This window comes from Athene noctua, chromosome 5 (genome assembly GCF_965140245.1).
Source record: "Athene noctua chromosome 5, bAthNoc1.hap1.1, whole genome shotgun sequence".
NCBI lineage: Eukaryota > Metazoa > Chordata > Aves > Strigiformes > Strigidae > Athene > Athene noctua.
In genome coordinates this window covers 51,982,108-52,001,681 of record NC_134041.1, presented here as the reverse complement: position 1 = coordinate 52,001,681, position 19,574 = coordinate 51,982,108, and the positions used below count along the sequence as shown (strand labels likewise).

At 43.6% G+C, this 19,574-nt stretch overlaps 1 protein-coding gene across 1 annotated transcript in view; it reads right to left on the bottom strand.

Annotated features, from left to right (window-relative positions):
• Window positions 1-19,574, bottom strand: part of ARMH3 (armadillo like helical domain containing 3) — a 135,786-nt gene that overhangs the window by 19,049 nt on the left and 97,163 nt on the right. The window contains exon 24 of the mRNA XM_074907584.1: window positions 15,141-15,219. Coding sequence (XP_074763685.1) covers window positions 15,141-15,219 — 79 coding nt within the window. The remainder of the gene's footprint in view (window positions 1-15,140; window positions 15,220-19,574) is intronic.

Genomic DNA, 19,574 nt, shown 5'->3' with positions numbered 1-19,574 from the left:
AATAGGTAGTAGTAGCAGTATGCTAACTAAGGTAGCTAGCTAATAAGGAAAGGTGGGCATTGCTTGGAAGTTTGTATGACTCAACCCATATAAAAATTCTAGCTATTAAGGCTTTTGCCAATCTGGAGTTGGAACAGACAGCTATAAGCTGTTGAATGATCCTTATAAACAGAAAATCCTGTAGTGAAAAGGGAACTTCAGTTGCAAAATGTCTGCTCTAAGGCTGCAGTTCCAAAAGTGGTTTAAATCAATCTAAGCTAAGCACAGGCCACTTAAACTGCAATACTAAGTCTGGAGTTCCTCCTTCAAAGGTGTTTAAGGTGTTTACTGCAGAAACAAGACATTCTAATATGCAGCTCAGAAGCCTCTTCATTCTGGACACAAGCACTGAGGGTGCTGATGACCCGGAACACTACTGACATCAGGAGTAATTGAGAAGGTAAGAAGGAGCAGAGATGACTGTCCCCTAAATACTGAGAATGCAGCTGTGCAAGTTAAGTTTGTAAGAATTATGACAGTGATGAAATTCCTACCAAGACAATGGGATCAAATCTGTCCCAAGTAAGACTCCTCACAAGCTCCAGACACACTTGTGAATCCTACTCTAATCTGTACTGCACAGCTGGAGGAAAAGGAAAGGACAAAGTCTGTGATGAGGGCAGAAAACAGAGAACCAAATAATTTCTATTTTGACATGCTGAAGGATTGAAGCTTGTTAACATTTTAATTTGTTAAATTATCCCCTTTTGTGCTGTTGGAACGTGTCATTCTTTTTGAACTCCATCTGGGCAATGTCCAGAGCTGAAGCAGAACGAGACCATTTCTGCTTGGAAGCATTCACGACCAGCACAGAAAATGTCTTTTGCCTGTATAAACATTGCTGCTTAAAGCTGACTGCTATGTTAGTTCAAAATGAACATTTAAATGGCTGTTGGGACAGCTGGAAATACAGAGGCTACTATCCAAGATAATACTAGCAATGGACACTGCTTGACTAAAATGTAGATGTGCAGGATAGCTGGCCAGCAGACAGTCAGCAAGGTGAATCTTACAGGGAGCAGAGACCTAGGCATGTATCACACACACAGAAAACAGGTCAGAGGTTTCCAAGAAATCAAATGGTCTGTCGCTTATTACTGCTCTTCTCAGGGAAAGAAGTCCGTGTACGTTCTCTGAAATAAACACAGAGGCACCAAAAGTTGCTGACACTCAGTTATTTCTACTCGTTTCTCCTTATACCTAACAGAAGCAATTAGGGCCCAAGATAATAGCTATGTCTCTCAAGGATTCCAGCCACAGTTAAGTGTCATCTTGCAGTCCAAAGATATTTAGAAGACAAAAAGGGCTTGTGTGCCTGGGAACTTAGTGTTTATCCCTGCAACATTTGTTCCACTTACAACCTTAAAGCATCAGACCTACCACCTTTTCAGCACCAGCTTTTTCACAATTCAGACGCTCCCAGAAACAACCCCAAAACACCACAGGAGACAAGTCCCTTCAGAATGTATGGCTGAGAAGAGACTGAATAGAGGCATCTTACCTCTAGGAGAGTGACTGTATTATCTCCACAGAGGTTCAGATGCTGGATGAGCAGGAAGGACATGACACAAAGTGGAGGTTTACTGCTAATGGGCCAGATAAGATTATTGTGTTGGCTGTATGCCCATCATTGACACTCAAGGAAAAGGTGACTTCTGCTGGCACTGGACCCATTCTCTCCAAAGGATGAGGAGAACATAACTTTAGCTGTTTTATCCTCAAGTTGAGCTAATCAGTACACAAAGCAGCAAGCTGGAGAACTACTTGTCCACAATGCCTGCCCTCTAAATCAAAAACATGCACTCTTTGCTGTCACAGCTCTAAACTGAGCCTGCTGGCTACTGAGATGGGATATATCCCATTTGTACATACAGCGATACATTTGTACATACAGCACTACTGAAGACTTAAGTAAAGACAATGCCACTCTCTTAGGGATAAGAAGTTGATCACCAAGGCTTCCAGTTTCTCTCTAAATTTCTCTTTTGCCATGTTCCCAGATAAGTACCCGCAGGATCTGTAATGGAAATATCATCTCCACGGTAATTTCTGCAGTGCTTGGAGGACACCATTGTTCTACATCCTAAAAATCCCTGTGTGAGGATTTAGTGCTCCCAAGTGCATCTTGGACATCAAACATTTTCAAAGCTATTAGCTCTGATGGGTTTTTGAATAAGACTCAGGGAAGCCACTCGCTCAGTATTTCTCATAAGAAAAAGGTAGCTCTGACCTGGTAGAATAAAAATTACTGAGGAGGAGGAGAAGGAAAAGAGCCCACACAGCCCACGTTCTCTGCAAGCAAGGAAATGAGATTTGATTTACTCCATGATTTTGAGGTGCGTTCAATTTCAGATTGCATTTCTACTGCATAAATTCAGCTTGGCTGAGCAATGTCCCCGTTAGAGACTGTCCAAAGCAATAGAAGGTGATCCGCATAATGATCTTTGAAGCTGAAGATTCAAAACCTTGGTGAGGTGGGGGGTTTTTTTAGCATATTTTTACATGTGCAATCCACATACCTGTGTCTTCCAAAAAGTTAGAGGAAAACAATATAAAAAAGCAATTAGATACAGTGCATACACAATTCCTTATTGTTGCCAATTAATCTATTTATTTTATTTAGCTCACTGGTTAAATTTCCTCTTACTACACTGCAGAGAACAACTCCGTGTCTATGATTCCCATGATTCAAAGGGATTAGATGACAAGCAGAAGTCACCCACTAAAAGGACTTAAGGGCTTCAGTTCAGGGATTAATAACTCAACTGCTTCTTCTCCAGATTTTAAACCCATTAATTTGTACTGCATCAGCTGGTAGTTTTATTTGCACAACTATTTTTGTTTTAATGGGAACCTTAAACTCTGCTCTTTCCAAAATGCTGCTGCATTGCCCTCTTGGTATTACTCTCACATCTGATTTTTTGACTATATTTAAAAAGGACTTCATGCTTGCATAGCAAATTTCTTAAACTGCACCTTATACTAATACACACAAGTTCAAGTTCTACCTGACTTTTCCTAGCTAACCAGGAATATTGGTTGAGCAGTCACCTCAGGAATTCAACACCACTAGAAGGCAGCTTGGGTGGAAGCTCTGGACACGGTCTCTCTGCATCTCCAACTCAATCTCACATTTCAGAGAAGCTCTACAAAATCTGGAGTTTGGATGCATTTGACAACACAGTACCATACCTTTAAGGTGTAATAAACCACAGGGATCCATTCTCACCCTGGGTTAACACAGAATAATTTGGTATCACACTTATCCTGCTAAGAAACCAAGTGACAGAGGCTGAAGGGGGCCACATCTCTGCACTACTCTGCAGACTCTGATCTTACAGTTCTGAGAATCATTCACAAGGAGTTTCAGTGAAACAGTGCTGTAATTTAGCCCCAATGCTTCCATCACCATGGGCTGTATGAATAAAACCCCAAAGCAAGTCTGCAGGTTGAAAAACTCAGGTACTTTAAAGTTTTGGGGTTTGCTATAAATCTACAATAGCCTGTACTGGCCTGACTCAGGAAAGACTAAATTCCTTCCATATGCCTTTTAAGGACTGCCTTGTGACTGTGCCTAGAGCTTTGGTTTGGTGCATTTTTATAAATGGTAATAAGTAGAGCTGTTCACTTGGTTTACTGCTTCTAGACAACAACTGCCAGCTACAATCAGCTCGGAGAGAACAGGAGGGCAGGGCTGGCAGCAGCCACAGGATGCATCATATCAGCAAGCAATGGTTGTGCATTAGGAAAGCTGCCATTGTTCTTCCTTTTCATATCTCTAAACATGTCAAGGGCACTAATTAACAGGGTGTCCAAGGCATACAAAGGCTATGAAGAAAGATGTCCCTAGTGTCCTGTTAAGGCCCAGTCCCAAGATGACTACTGAGGCTTTAGGAGCCTGCTGAACAATCCCAGGCACAAGTCTCCAAAACTGTCTGATACTCAGAAATAATTCAAAGATGAGAAGAGCTGCAGAACTGAGAAAAGCAGAAAGGAAATAAAGCGACCTACTTTATATTCTGCTATCACATGTTGAAAGAGACAGGATCGTAAAATGCCAGAAGAGGCACATGTAAAGGAATCCTCTCAAATGCATGTGCTGTCAGCAGCACGATGGCACACAGCCCCCTACGGAAGAAACAAGGGCAGGGAAAAACTCAAGTCAAATACTGTGCCAGAACAACAATTCAATAACTAGAGAGAAGGGAACATACAGCAGGAGCTATACAGAGTAAGAGGCCTGCGATTTGAAATGCTACTTGCCATTACCCTAGCAGGCATTAAAGCCTCTGCCAGGGAGGGGCTCCTAGCATCAGAATGATCTGATTGTCTTTCCCAAGAGCAAGTGACAGAGGAGAGATGTAGTCTTAATTTTGTAGATATTTCTGCAGCATCTATTCTTGACTTAGTAACAAGACGCAGAGCAGAAGAATCTGCAGCAGCCCGTGAGCACTTGAGTATGACTATGTAAGATTACTGGAGATGGGGTTAATAGTCCAGAGTCTGGATTCACCTTTTAAACCACAACCCTGTTGAGCACTGGGAAGTAAGGCTTTTTGTGACAGTACAGGCAGGTGATTTCCCCCCCCCCCCCCCCCCCTTTTTTTGAAGGGGACTGCTATAAAAAAAATAAATCCTCCTATTCCCCAGATTTTACTTCTGAGAATTTTGCATCATTCTTTTTTAAAACAAAGATCAGGAGTGAACCAACTGGGCATTTTTCTTCAAGCATCTTAACCTGACCTTTTCCAAACTCATCACAGAAAAAGCTCTCCTTGACATATGTAAACTGAGGTCATACTGAGTCATGACCTTATGCATGAAAAGTATGGCAGCTTGAATCCAGGTCTCCCAACAGAATAGTTACCTCCATCTTCAAGCCATGCTTCACTCAAGTGAAGGATTTCTGGGTGAGGATTAGGGATCAGGTAAGCTTCAAGCTAATAATGTAGACTACAAGTTTTAACAACTGACTTTCTGCTGAGCAACTGGGACAGGAGTGGTCAGTGACCAACTTCTTTATGCCAAAATGTTTGGTACGACATTAACTGCCCAGCCCTAGCATCACTGAGTCCTAGTTCTGAAACATCAATATACTAAATAGTGACAGATGCACTTTAGAACTCAAGTAGTCCTGGAATATTATCCCTCTGGGCAGTACTGAGGGTGGAAAGCTCAGCAAGAACTGGATGATGTGGGAAACTGTCATCAGCTGGAGAATTTAAGTTCAGTTAATGTTAATATTCTCTCCTGCAGAAAGTGTGTCATGCACAGGTATCTGCGAAGAAGGCCGAGATGAGGTATTACAGTAGCTTTCTTATTCTTCTGAGAAGGGTTGTTTAGCCCAGCAACAGACCTAAGTTTCCTTTCTGTGCCTACAAAGAGACGTGTAGGTGCTACCGTAATTAAATAGGTCCATCACTTAATATAGAAAAGCACATCTTTATAGCTGAGGTGAGAACTAAGAGTCTGTAGTGAGATGCTTCCATCAAGTCATTGGTTTTCAGGAGCATTAACAACAGGGTAGAAAATCCCCAGCAAAGCAGTCTGGATGCAAAAACCAAACACAGACAGTCAGGAAGTCTAAGTTCCAGCATGACTACCTTGGCTCCCTCACAAATCCACATTTCTGTTTCCATCAGCTGGAAGATTGCTCCTGCCCTAGTGTTTCAAGATGTTCAACAAGAAGAGTACTTCTTGCAAACAAAATGCAGCCTTAAAAGGTTTATACTGTAGCTCACAGCTACCTTTTTTAAGAAATGAAAGGGACAAAAAAAGCCCTGCAGACACCCTCACGTGAAGCTCCACCTAGATCCACGTTCCATATTATAGCCTGTTCCATAAAATCACCAATAAACCTTAGGGTGACAGTAACAGCTAACATTTCATGCAAGTTGGACAGATGCCTGACTCCAGCAAACCACCAGTATGACACAGCTCGGCAAAGGCTAGTATCTAGGTTTGGGGAGGTCCATATGTATTTCTAGTGCAGTGGAGAACTGGAAAGGGAAACTCAGTCATTAGCCTGCTGAGCACATTTTTCCTTTAAACACTTGGAAGGAGAACTGGCAGCAGAATGAAAGACATCTCAGGGTAGTCTCTGTGTGACCTCCATATTCAGATATGGATTAATTCGTCCTGGGTTTGGAACATTAGTTTTCACAGAACTAGGAGAAGGCTGCAAAGGACAATGCAATGCCTAAGTGAAAAACCTGGTGTCTTACTTGCAGGAAGAGCAATGGTTTGATTCACAGATATTACTGAAAAAATATAACCAGAGGTGAGCTGATAGCAGTGCCCAGAGAAACAAATTCTCACAGTATCACCATGATACTCTTATTGCCAGCTTTCCACTGTGTTAAACATGCTCATGGGCCTCCAGGGCAGCTCAGTTTGGTCTGCAAAAGATAGCACAGACCTTCTCAAAGCCAAAGCACCCCAAGAACAGTTAACCAGGCACATCATGCCACATCAGTTAACCAACACTAAGTCTCATTGACAGAAAGATGCAGTGTCCTTCTCTGTCATCACATTTCACTGCAATCAGCTGTCACCATCTCAGAGATGCGATCGGTCCATTAGTAGGACAGGAGCTCACTCATGTCACTGTACGTGGGAGAAGCACTCACAAGAACTCCTCCACCTCTATGGCTTCTACATAGGACCGCAACCCAACATTTTCTGAGAAGTCAGGAAGTCCAAGAGTAAGACTTCAACAGCACTCTGTGTGTGTTTTTACATTCAACTCAAAAACAAATACAGCCTAGCGAATTACAACCACTGAGGAAAATACGCTTGAGAAACCAAGATGGGGTTTGTGCACAAATAAGCCTTAAGCACAGTATTTCATTAGTTGGGTTCTGCACACAGTAAGACTTAGTGGCAAAGTTTCCAACTAGGAGGCTAAGGCATATGGCAGGGGCTACTGGAAACAACATTATTAGACGTCAGTTTGCGAGAAACTACCCCATTCTCCAAATGTTAAGAATAAATCAGCACATTTTTCATACTTACTCTCTTACTGCCAGAGGTCATCTTAACTAATGTGTGTTTTCATAAAAAAGGTTCCTAGTTCAAACTAACATTAGTGCAACTGTGACACACCAGTTAACATTGATGCAAGTGATAGTGCTGGGTCACATCAGCTTATTTCAGAAATCCTAGGTACTTTCAGACAACAGCCCAGGACAATTCATCAGCTTCTTGTCTGGGATGCTGCAATATACTTTCCCTGTTAGTAATTCTTGCGGTGAAGCAGTTACTGATGGAGAACATAAATCCATGATTTGGAAAAAGTGAAAGAGGAACTGCTACAAACAGGTGAAAGCAAATACAGGGCTATGAATTAACATCCTTTCCACAGGCCTACACTCATGCCAGCCATCAGGCAGCTGCTACTGCTGAAACAGCATGTGCTGCTAGCAATACTTAGCTCCCCAGGAGCTTATTTGTGCCTTAACTGAGTCACAGGGGAATCCAAGCGCCCTCTGACTAAGCCAGTGGAATTGATTTATAGCCCCTGGCACTTGGCTGATGCAGAACCACCTTCCCCAGTTCCATCTCTCTGGACATCTATCCTCCCTGCTTGCTCTCTTTGAATGACACATCTTAGCTCCCTGAGCAATCCTGCTGCCTGCCTCAGATCTCCCATGAAGACAGGAAGAGTGACACACATCAGAGATGCTACCTTCTCCTCTATTAAAAGGTTTACCTTTGAGCTCCCTACTGTGGTCAAGAAACTTGAACTTATTGTCTTAATGTCCAAACGCCAAATGTTAGAGAGTCAAAAAAACACTTCCAGCTGAGGGGAGCTCTGTTCAGGTGTGGGACTTTTTGGCTCAGCAGCATTTACTCTCCTGCCCTGGTAGGCGTGGAGACTGCAAAACTCAATTTGTTTTCCACTTTGAAATCAGAGCAATGACCCATTTTGTCACTTTTGGGAAACAGCTTCAGCTCCAGCTAGAGGAGGATACTGCCAGAGAGAAGAAAAAGTAGCAGTCTCTAAAGGCAGGAGTCTTATCCTAAAGAAGCCCCAGAATGAGTACGGCTGGCAGTCACTGTAAAGCTGTCCCCTTTTGCGAGAGGAGAGATTCACTCCAGGAATGGTTACACACAGCCACACTGCCGTCTAACTGGCACAGTAGGCTATAGCCTCTCTGCTTTTATGACTCCCAAGCAGAGAGACGACTGAGTGTAAGGAAGCTTAGGGTGGAGCTCAGGACTAGAGCAACAAAGTATAGTGCTATAAATCCAGTTTTACAGAGGACTCTGAAAGAAGTTTGCACAGTATCTATATGCATTATGCACCTGGCAACAGCCAGTGTCTATTGTTCCCCTTTCACAAGGGATTAAAAAACCTCAATATGAAGTTTTACAAAATGCAAATTGAATTGCGGGTTTGCACAAGCCAGCCATTGACAGCTCCTCCTTTAATCGTAGATGTGCAAAGTTGTAATTTAATCTTTATAAATGCAGACTGTTTTGATCGTTCTGTTGCAATCCTCTGTGGAGCTTTCCCTGCCCTATACAGGCGCTTAGCAGTGACAGCAATCTGTACCATCGCTTTCCAGTCCACAGCAGCCTTACCAGCAGATCACACAGAACTTCAAACGCTGCCTGGCTCCCCAGGGGCTCCACACCAGCTGCCCCACTCACTAGGGAGGACACAGGGCTCAAGGTTTACTCATGGCAGCACAGTGACAGCTAGGAAGGAGTTCAGATCCCAGCCTGCAGCCCCTTCCTCTAACTACACAGAGCCCCTTTTCAAGGTTTAGTTAAGTAACACATATAAAACAAATCTGCCAGGCATCTGAGAAGTGTTTTGTGAAACACTCACCGGGGGCGAGGACAGGCACTGGAACCAGAGCAACATCAACCTGTCTCCATTGTAGTAAGCTCCCAGCCCATACTAAGTTAAACCTATAGCCCTTGCTCAGCGCACTCCCATCTGTGATTCAGGCTGGGCTCATAACTCACATCCCCAAGAGTTGCCTCTGTAGCCTCATCACAGAAACATACCTAGCTTCAGGAGACTACCCTGTTGCAGCCAGCACCAAGTAGCAGCTCTGGAAAGCAGCAGCTCTTCCAAAACAAGTCCCCAGCATTCAGTGTCCACCTATACTACAACAGTTTTCAGTCCCTTATCAGTCCCTGTGGTATTAGTGAAAGCCAGGCAAGGATATGAAAACAGCTGTGAGAATTGAAAGTGAGCCTTGCTTTGAAGTTTAATGGACTGACTTTGTTACCAGTTTGTACTCTGAGACAGTTCCTAATCTGCCCAAGAGGACAGCTCTCAGAAGTGGTAGGAAGCAAGACTTGCCTTAGCATTTGCAATGCACAGAGGGCAGTGGAAAGATTCCTCTGCTCTGGGAGCAGCCAAGGTGATGCAGGGTCACGCTGCCTCCGAGAGGCACAGAGCAGCTAACTGCCACTAGCAGTAATGGCAGGATGCCGGCGCACCCATGTGTTGAGCCTGAAAGGAATTGAAGGGTTTCTCCTATTTGTTACTGAGGTTTCTGGGACTGAATTAGGAATTGGATTACATATTTGTAAAACCAAAGCCCTTCTTTTGTCCCTCTAACAGCCTGCCACACATTGTTCCCCCCTCCTCCAGTGACGCAGTTTATTGTATTCTGCATGTTAATAAACAGCACTACACAGCACAAAGTCACTGCTCCAAAGCTCACCTCCAGCTTCAAATCTCCTTGCAGCAAAGCTGATCAGTCCTTGAAGCCTCTTCAGACCCATTCAGTCTAGCACACTGCATAAAGCAGTCTGAAGCATTAATAAGTTGCAGGGATATTTCTTTGGTAAACAAACAAGGCAAAACAAAGGAAAAAAAAAGAAAAACCCAAACAAACAAACAAAAATCCTCAAAAAGAGATAAAAATATATCTAAACCAGAGAAAAACCCCCCCATCAGCTAAGCAAACCAGCAATTTGCCAGCTCCAGAAGATTTTTTATATAGATTCTTTTAAACCTGGGATTCCAATTTCACCTGGTGGTACAGCTCAGCTCTTTCTATTAAAACAATAAAATCTGTTTCAAGCCATTAATCATGAGTAGGTGTCTGTAATGAGACCATGAAACCCAACATCCCTGTCTCATTTGCAAAGATGTGATGACTTTAAATTAGGGCTTTGCCTTGGTGACCCCTTAGCTGGAGCTTCACATTCCTACTACTGTGTGCAACGCGGCACTAGCAAGCTTGACACTTTCCACCCCAAAGCTCGCTGCATTTTAGAAGTGAAGTAGTATTATGCCAATTTTAAAGTATTTCTGGAGTCCTCACAACATGCTATATTAATGTAAGAGATTAGTGGGATTTATTGTAGTAGAACCTAGCACCGATGGTACTTGGCATTTTAAAAATATCAAACACATATACGCCAAGAGGGTTTTAACTCTTAACACCACTGCCAGCAGTGCTAAAAAATAACAAAGCATTTGGTATCTGCCAGTGGTTTTGCTGGTAGTTACGGAAACCAGACCAAGCTGAATAAACCCTGACATCAATGGCTAAGAATTCAAATACTCGAGGGCATCTAAAACCAGCTGCACCCTTTTGTGACTTTCTGTGCAAGTCACTGGTGGAGCCTCCCTGAACTGCACTTTGGGTTAGTCCCTCGAAGCCCCACCAGGTAACAAAAGACCATGTGGACTGGGGGGCAGAGAGGAGCATTCAACATTTAAGGTATGACCTCAAGGAAAGGGAAATCATGGTCAGTGTTAGGTTAATGGTTGGACTAGATGATCTTCAAGGTCTTTTCCAACCTAGATGATTCTGTGATATGGCTTTGTGAGATTGCCTGACCAAACTGGATTGCAGCTACCTGAGTTATAAAAGTATTACAGTGTGGAACAACCCAAGTATTACACTAATTTGTCACAATTTCAAAAGCGATACTGTTGTCCTGTTTTTCCAGGACAACAGGATCGCTTTTGGACAATCCTTTCTGGCTCCCAGCACTTTTCATCTGCAGTTACCAGACTAATACACATAGTACAGGTGTTCGCAACAGTCCCTCACACTGAACTTTACGCCACCTCCAAACAGGAGGTACCTAGTGTCCCCACTGTGGCTGGGAAGAAAGAGGGGCTTCTATTAGAAAAAGCACATAGATGTTTGTGACTAGCAAGCATCATCAGTCCTATGTGTCTGCCATCTCAATTTTAAGACCCTTAGAGCGGAAATCGGAGAGAACAAGTGCCAAAGAGAAAATGAGACCTTAGCGAGCAGTTTTGCTAACTGACACAAGACTTGCTTGGCATACAAGGTACCACAAGACATTCCTACTCGGAGTAGATTTCACCAAAAGTACTGGGTTCCTTTCACTTTAGCCTCTCCAGAATAATTGTGCTACATCACCGTCAGACAGAGAGCTGCCTTCTTACAAACAGCTGCTCTTTCACATCCAGGAAAGGCAGATATGAGAGCCCATCCAGACCATTCATGCCCTGTGTTTTCAGTCTTTCTGTTTGTCTGTGTTTGTCCTTCTGGAGCAACTCTTATGTTGCTGTTTTCTCACTGCCTTGACCCTGTTTTCTGCAACTGCTTCTGCTAGAAAACATGTTGGGAGCTTCTCAGACCAGATATGACATAGAGAAAGTCTACTGCCTCCAATGTATTAAATACAAGGCAGTCCAGTCATCTGGAGAGTACAGATAAGCCTAAGAATTCATTTCACAGAAGGCTATTTTGCCCTTTGACTTGAGAAGGGACTGAAACATCTTTGAAGACATGGGAATAATCAGTTGCATGGAAGAGCTAAAACTACGTCGGCAGTTAATGGCCAACTCTATCTTTTTGACTGCGCAGCATCTTTCAGCTCCTTAAAGGACATGCAGGCAGGCCAAACACATTGAAAGGGAGCATACCACAAAACCACAAATTAACACTGAAGTCAGGTTTGACAAATTAGCAAGTGAGGGAAGATGCCAAGAACCAGCTAAGACATTTCCTGTTTTATGACGAGGAACTACAGCAAGGTCAAAATAGTTAACAACTAGGAAGGATGATGAGTTTGCTTTGGCAAGTAGACTCTTTACAGTATGGCATTGACAAGGATCACATTGTGTTGATAAGACAGAGGATGCTCATTATCAAATCCCTGGCATTTGCTTGCCTCTGGGAATCTCCCACTCTTTGCTCAAGAGAATATGGAAAGAAAAAGGTCTCTTCCCAGTATTTCTGATCTGAACACTAAATAAACTCCACAACAGTCAGCAAAGTAGTACCATGAAGTCTTGTGAATATACCTGCCTAGAGCACGGGTCTGTATATTCAAACCATGGTTCCTGGAGATCTTTAGGGCTGAAGATGTACAGTGGTATTAACAGTCTATCCTTAAAACAATCCCATGTCCATCATTTTCAAGGGCCTACATATCCCCTCAGCATGTAATAATGTTACATTAATGCTTATAAATAAAAAAGGAGAAAGCACTGAAATGACAGAGAATGGTAATAAACGGACATTACTGATTAACAAGGTAATAAAGCCTTCAATAGGATTAGGAAAAGAAAAAAATAGAGCAAAATCTTTTCAGCTGATTACTTAGCTACATTTAAGGACATTAAAAATACAAAACTAAAAAAAAAATTATTAAAAAAATATTATCTAACACATGAATGGGCTGCCAGAACAGTCAGAGAGCAGCATAGTAAGTTTGATGCAGGCTCAAGTAAGAGTCTGCAGGCTGATTAGGTTCAAGTGAATTGGAAGCAACTCAGAGCAGCTGGAAATCCCCCTTCAGATAGAGCTATGTCAAAGCCATGCTTGCCTGATTAATAGGAGATTCTCAGATACTACAGAGGAGTACAAGCAGTCATAAGATAATCTTGCCAAAGGCTAGTATCTGGAAAGGAAATCTTGAAAAGTTTGATCCTCAAAACTGTAAAAACAAATATTCCCAGTAAAGAAATACCAGTCTCCTGAAACTACCGAAATAACTTAAAAAAGAGAATGACCAGTCCCAAATGTAGTATATGTGTGGGGATACACAAGTTAAATGTCAGCATTAAATATTTCAATGTGGTACATTTCAAAAAACAGGGCTATGAAGGAGGGTGGCTTTTGCATAGAAAATATTTATGGAGAGAAAAGAGAAGGAGAATTAAGTGAACACACATGTAAAAACAAAACGTACATCTGGAAGAAAAAAAAAAAGAAGACTGCAGCAGCCAAAACGCAGTCCTGACCCCCTACCCCATGCTCAACAGCTAACAGAATGAAAACAACAAATTCTGTTACCCCACAGAAGCCAGACCCTGGCCTTGATCTCAGCCATCTACCATTACCTCTCACATACTTATCACGTGGGACAGCTACTGACGGAGGGGAAATCACAGTCCAACACACAGACCTGAGCTCACTGACTAATTGAAAGTGGAGGCAAAAAGTCTCCATCCCTCTCCTTGTGCAGTAAATTGCAGATCACTAACTAAACACTCTCACTGAGACCACACAGCCCCTAACCACAGTGACATCTCCGTTATTTCTCTGAAAATCACCAGGGCTTATTATTGCTTTGCTTTGTTTGATGTTCTCCCTATGTTGAGAGAAAGCATGAAGGGAGAAAAGAAATAAGAGAAATCTAACTGCCTTTCAACTTTGTAATCATCTTCCTCAAAATGCTCCATGCATCAGCACTGATTTCATTATCTGCCTGCTGCTAGAGATTTTATTTAAAGAATAACACACAAGGAAGAAAGGATTTAACCTGACCTCCCTGAACTGCTTGGGAATGAACACTACACAGAGCTGACAGTGAAAAGCTCGTTTTCTTTCTCAGGCTAACCCAAAGACTATGCAAAATTCCCCTCTATCCAAGCCCCCGGTTTTAAATTGGGCTATCAAAGGCTTTTCTTTTTTTAGAGGCTTGGGTTGATGCAGTCAGTGTATCATCAATGAATGAGGATTGATAACATGAACCATCACAAAGCACAGCTGTGGGTACAGTGACTCTCAGAGGCAGAACAATACAGAAAAAATTGAGTAAATTAAAACCAGTGCTCTTCTATCCAGATATATCAAGAAGAGAATAAAAAGCAGTGGGGTCCACATTTTTTTCCCGTTTGCACCAGTACAGCATTCAACCTGAGACTTTGTGGTGTTAGATATTACAGAGAATAAATTAAAAGGTTAGGAAGAAGCATGGAAGGGTATCATCAAGCAATGAGTAAAAATGTCACGGACAGAAAGAAAAATGAATTGCAGAGCAAGATACAGTCAGGATATTTTAACAGGCACAAACATAGGATCCCATCCAGTGGAAGGAGCAATCCAAAGTGACTCAAATGAGGTCTCTCCTAGACTGCGTGCACAGTTTCTCCTTCGGAAGGTCCAGAGATGTTGACACAGCTGTATGTCTGTGACGATCCCCCCCCCCCCCCCCCCCCCCAGTTCACATGTCAGCTCTCTATTTTGTCCACCACAGGCTCCTGCAGAGTCATTCACCTCTCCAAGAGTGATTAACATATAATTGCCCATATTTTATTTTGGGAAATAGGCCATCTTCCCTTCCTGAGACCACGCACAGTAGCCTATTTTCAAAAAGCCATGTTTATGCAATACAGCAGGACATGAAGAGAGCAAACCAGGCCAAATTAAGAAAGGGAAACCTAACCCTATCACCTTCTTTATTAAAAACCTTCTCTTGTCAGAATCTAAACCAACTGAATTCTATCACGCCAGAACATTCCTACCGTTACCTAAGTTCTAATTCCCCGATATGACAGAAAATCAAGTTACACCCAACAGTTCTCCAACAACTAAATTTACTGCCAAAAACTTCTTGCCCCATTCTAAATGCCAGTATCCTCACAGTCTCCAACCCCACCTGCTGACAATGCTGCATATTTTCATTGTTGATACCCATTCTTCTGCATTTGCTGGACCAAGATATCTGCATGTGATGGTAAAATTGGCTAAAGCAAGTCTTCCCCTCACCTGTTCACATCTGAACAAGGAACACGAGAGAGTCCTGCCTTCATCCTTCATAATACTGCCACATCATCAATCCCAGTGAGCACAAGATACTCCTAAACACCTATATATCAGAGGTCAACATGAAAAAAGGTCATCGCACGCCTGGCTTACCTGATCCTCAGAGAGCTGTGATATGTGATTCACTGCCGCGTAAGACTCTATCTTCGGGTTGAAGTGATTGATGATGGCTCTGAAACAAAGGAGGGAAATTTTCAGAGGTCTCAGGAACAACTTAGGGATGCAGCAGAAATTCCTTGCCAGCCTGAGTCAGTGCCCGTGGAGCCACAGTCCTGCAGGAAGTAGTTCTCTCCTGGCCACAGGGCTCGCTTGCTCCGCCAAAGGCACCCTCTCTGCTGAGAGGCCAATGCAGATTCAGTCACAGGCTCCCTGAAAACTGCAATCAGAGCCACTGCCCTATGCGTTGGGTGCATTTGTCCCAGCAGATGCAGGGCTGTGCTCACCACTCTGGCAGAGGGAATTGCTGTCTTGCTGGGAACAGGCTGCAAATTGCTCAGTGTTCCAGCAGAGACACAGCAAATGCGGCCATTGCTGCCCCATCCTGCTCAGGAAGTGCATCTCCTCAGCTCTTCCAAAATCATTATTGCCCAACATACGGCTCTGTAGAACTTTGTTGCCTGATATGTTGAAGCCGATGGTTTATTGCTTTGGATCTCCACTATGTTTAAAGCTTTGTAGTTGGCTCTTACTCGTAGTCATCCATCACTGCAGCCACTACTTTGACTTCTTCCCATAACTTTAGTCCTCAGTCCCAATTTAGATCATTAGAGGGTAACTTAAGTCAGTTTCCCAAACACAGCAGCAGAAACACTGATCACTCCTACTTCTCTGCCTCATTTATCTCACTGCATACACCAACATACTCCCCCTTCCCTTCTAAGTGGCTCTAGAGGTGGGTGTAAGAAATCTAAAATTGAAAGTAAAATAATAATTGGGGGAAAAAAAATATCAAACTGCAGCTGGAATATTTACACAGCTTCTCTGCTTGCCAGGTGCAGCTGAGAAAACAAATAGCAAGACAGTAAAGTCTCCATGGGCTAGAGTTTGCAAGCGGTCTAGTTGGGATATTACTCATGAGATCCACTGCTGAGGTAAACGCTCATCATGGGGACAGCCCTTGTCAGTTTTCAGCACAGATGCACACTGACAGTGCCTGGAGAACATTTGCTTGGTCAAATTACATCGCAGCAGCAGTCAGGGCTTTCACTCTCATATTCATCAGCATGAAAATTCACTGCAGCTCCCTCTGTTGCACTCTAATGGGTTCTCTCCTCCACACACTTCCCCCTGCAGAAGGGCTTTCAGCTGCTTTCTCCAGACCTCATCACAGCTAAGAGCTGGTGACTGAGTCCAGCAATAAGTGACATTCAGTGGTGCCACTTGGAGCCAGCGGAAAGAAAACCCACCTGGAAGCATCCTTATTTCTTTAAATACACAGATAAAGAAAAACAGTGTGGAAGAGAGTGGGGAGTGGGAGAAGAGTTAGAAAAAAAGAAAACCAACAACCCAAACAGAATCTTCAGATTCACTGCAACACTCCCAGGCACACACCTCATCAACATGCCAGATGCAGCCCATGCATTGGGGCAGCCACTCCAGCGGCTGCTCCTACAGCATCAGTCCACACTTAGCACAGGGGGCCTTCTGCAGTCTCACCAGCCTTGACTGCTACATCAGTAAAGTGAACTCACAGCAGGCCCCCTCCCAGGCTTCCCACACCCCTCCTCCCTCTGAAGGAGGGCAAGCAGGCAAGGCAGAGACATGTCCAGACTCTTCCCATTTCAATCCAACCAGAGAAGCAGCCCCTATGAGTCACAATCACACTCTCCATTACCCAGCCGCTCCAACACTGTGGCTTTCAAGTTGCATGTTTCATGCCTGGCTGGAGTCATATTTACACTCCTACAGGACACACTACAAGCTATTGAAAGAAAAGGGAACACAGACTTACAACAACTTAACTTCTGGCTTGACAGAAGGTTTGGCAGCTCGGTGGGGTTCAGTGCACTCACACGGTTCCAACATTTACCAGGGAACAGATTTAGCATTCATTTGTATCCACTGCTGTGAAGTGCTTCAACATGGGCTGCCTGCTCACAAGTCCCTGCTTGGATCTGAGCTAGTGGAGCGGCACCTGCAATCACAGCTGGGATTCACCCAGGGAAAGCAAACCCAGCAACCAGCTGCCACTGCAGTAAGAATCAACAGACATTAAGGGAAAGAAAGAATTCAAGTCTCCTTCCTCATTTCCCAAAAAAGCAAATGGACAACTCCTCAGCGACTACAGGAAGAAGTTGAACTGTTTAATTTAAGAGAGTTCTTTCATTGTGAAGAAGTCCTTCCCAGTTTGATTTTCTGCAGAGCCGTTTTCCTGAACCTGCAGGCAGCCTGGGGCAGAGGAGTATGAAGAGCTTGGATTCAATCCTGGCTGTGTAGCCAGGTTCTTACTGCCCAGCATATGTTACCAAGGCCAGGCTCTGCATGTTGTACAGCTGCTCCTGACACATCTGCTACAAGAAATTCCACTGCTACACTCAGCCCAAGCTGCTGTGCAATAGCAGCACCTTCCTGCATCAACTACTCTAATATGCCTCCACTATTCTTCCATCTCTCAAAATACATGTTGTCGCTGGGGCATACTTTTAGGCAACTTGCCTCTTGGGCTACTGAGTAACAGCTGGAATTTCACTTTTCAAAGCTGCCACTCCACAGGCATTTGTTCCTGGAGACAACAGGGGACTGGAGCTTTTAAGCACAGTCTCCCCCTTATGGACAATAGAACAGCAGCTTTGCCATCATTAGTTCACACACCAGCGTGTAACAACTCAGCCTTGGCAATGGTTTATTTTTACACTGTGATTGCCTTGATTATTGGGACATCAGCCAGTACGTTTGGGTAGGGGGATGGGAGCAGTTAAAGCGCTTGGAAAGATTTGTGATGTGCTGTGCTCCACTGAGATTTTCGTATCGATCATGGGGAAAAAAAGAAAATAAAAACTTTGTGTTTGGTATTCACGAAGCACTAGTATCTTCAACGCATTTCTAAAGCAAGGAAATAGTAAAGTGTCAACTGAAAGACAAAACACTGCAGTTCCCCAACCACCCTTTGATAGTGTGTACACTTACATATTTCCACACTGCAAAGTCCCTCAGTGGGGCTGGCTGCCATTTGTCATACAAATACCAGAGTGCTTTTGGGACACAATTCCCTAGGGACCAAGAGATGTCTGGAGAGATGTCAACTTTAGCAACACTGCTGCCTCCGACAGATCCACAGTTCAGCGGTCAACTGGCATGAGGAGACTGTCACTGGACAAGGGAGGGATGTCGAGCAGGCAGAAGGTGAAACAGTGGTTTAGGAATTTTAAAAATGGCTCCCAGTGGCTTGTCTTGAGGTTAATGCTTAGTGCTCTAAGGCAGACCACAAGCGACCTCTGCATTCTTTACTCCCCAGTCTCCCAGTAAGAGTCATTTACACACTAGCCATGCCAGTACTCTCAGAAAAACACAGACCTCCCATCACTTCTTGATGCAGCTCTTCAGAGACCAAGCTACCTAGACATCACGATGCCAGAAGCCACATAGAAACATACATGAACAAACCCGTATTCTCCTCAGGATGAACAAGGACACCTGCATTTATGCACTAAATGCATTTATTTATTTATTTGGGAAGAAGGGAATCATTGCAGGAAAAATATAAAGTGTTCCTGATTTAGGAATTTAAGTGCCGGTGAATCATTTATTTCTACTAGCTGTATTAATCATGTTATTAGACTGTAAAAGTGGGTCCCACTGTAACAGGCGGTCCACACCCTCTGTCCCAGAGAGCTAATGATCTCAAATGCAGGAGAACAGGGAAAGCTCAGAAAAGTACAGTGGCAATGGAAAAGATAACAGTGCTGTTACTTACTGAGTGCCATGAAAGATTGCAGTTAGAGAGAAACCAAGCATAGAAAAAACACAGAAAAAGAATAGTGAAGGAAGAAGCACAGAGATGGGAAAAAGGAGACAGAAGGGCAGACAGGATCAAGAAAAGCACAGGTGAAAAGACTGCAGGACAGAGGTGATCAGAGCAACAACAACTGATCCCAAGGCAGTCTGTCCTCCGCAAACTGGGAAGCCCTGACTTGTGGAAAGTTTCTACTTTGGCTGTTCTTGAGGCTGCAACAATTGACCAGTCCCAAAGCGACTGTCATTAGCCCTTTCTTCCACAAAAACACATGGGATGGAAGGTAAGAAGCAGAAAAATCTCTATGTGGGACCTATTAAGTTTGTTTTCCCCCAAACTGGAGACATCCCGTTGCAGCTCTCACCTTGAGCTATGGTGAGAGAAGGTATACCTCCAGGTGAGTTGCATTTCCCTCCCTCACCTTCATTGCAACAGGGCTGGCTTCTGCAAGTGGCCGCAGTAGCTCTCCAGCCAGTAAGTAACATTTTAAAAATTGTTTCTATATAATCTTTTTAAAAATGCCTAGAGTTACTCCTTGATAAACAGAAACAATCAGTGCTGCTTCAGAGAAGCTC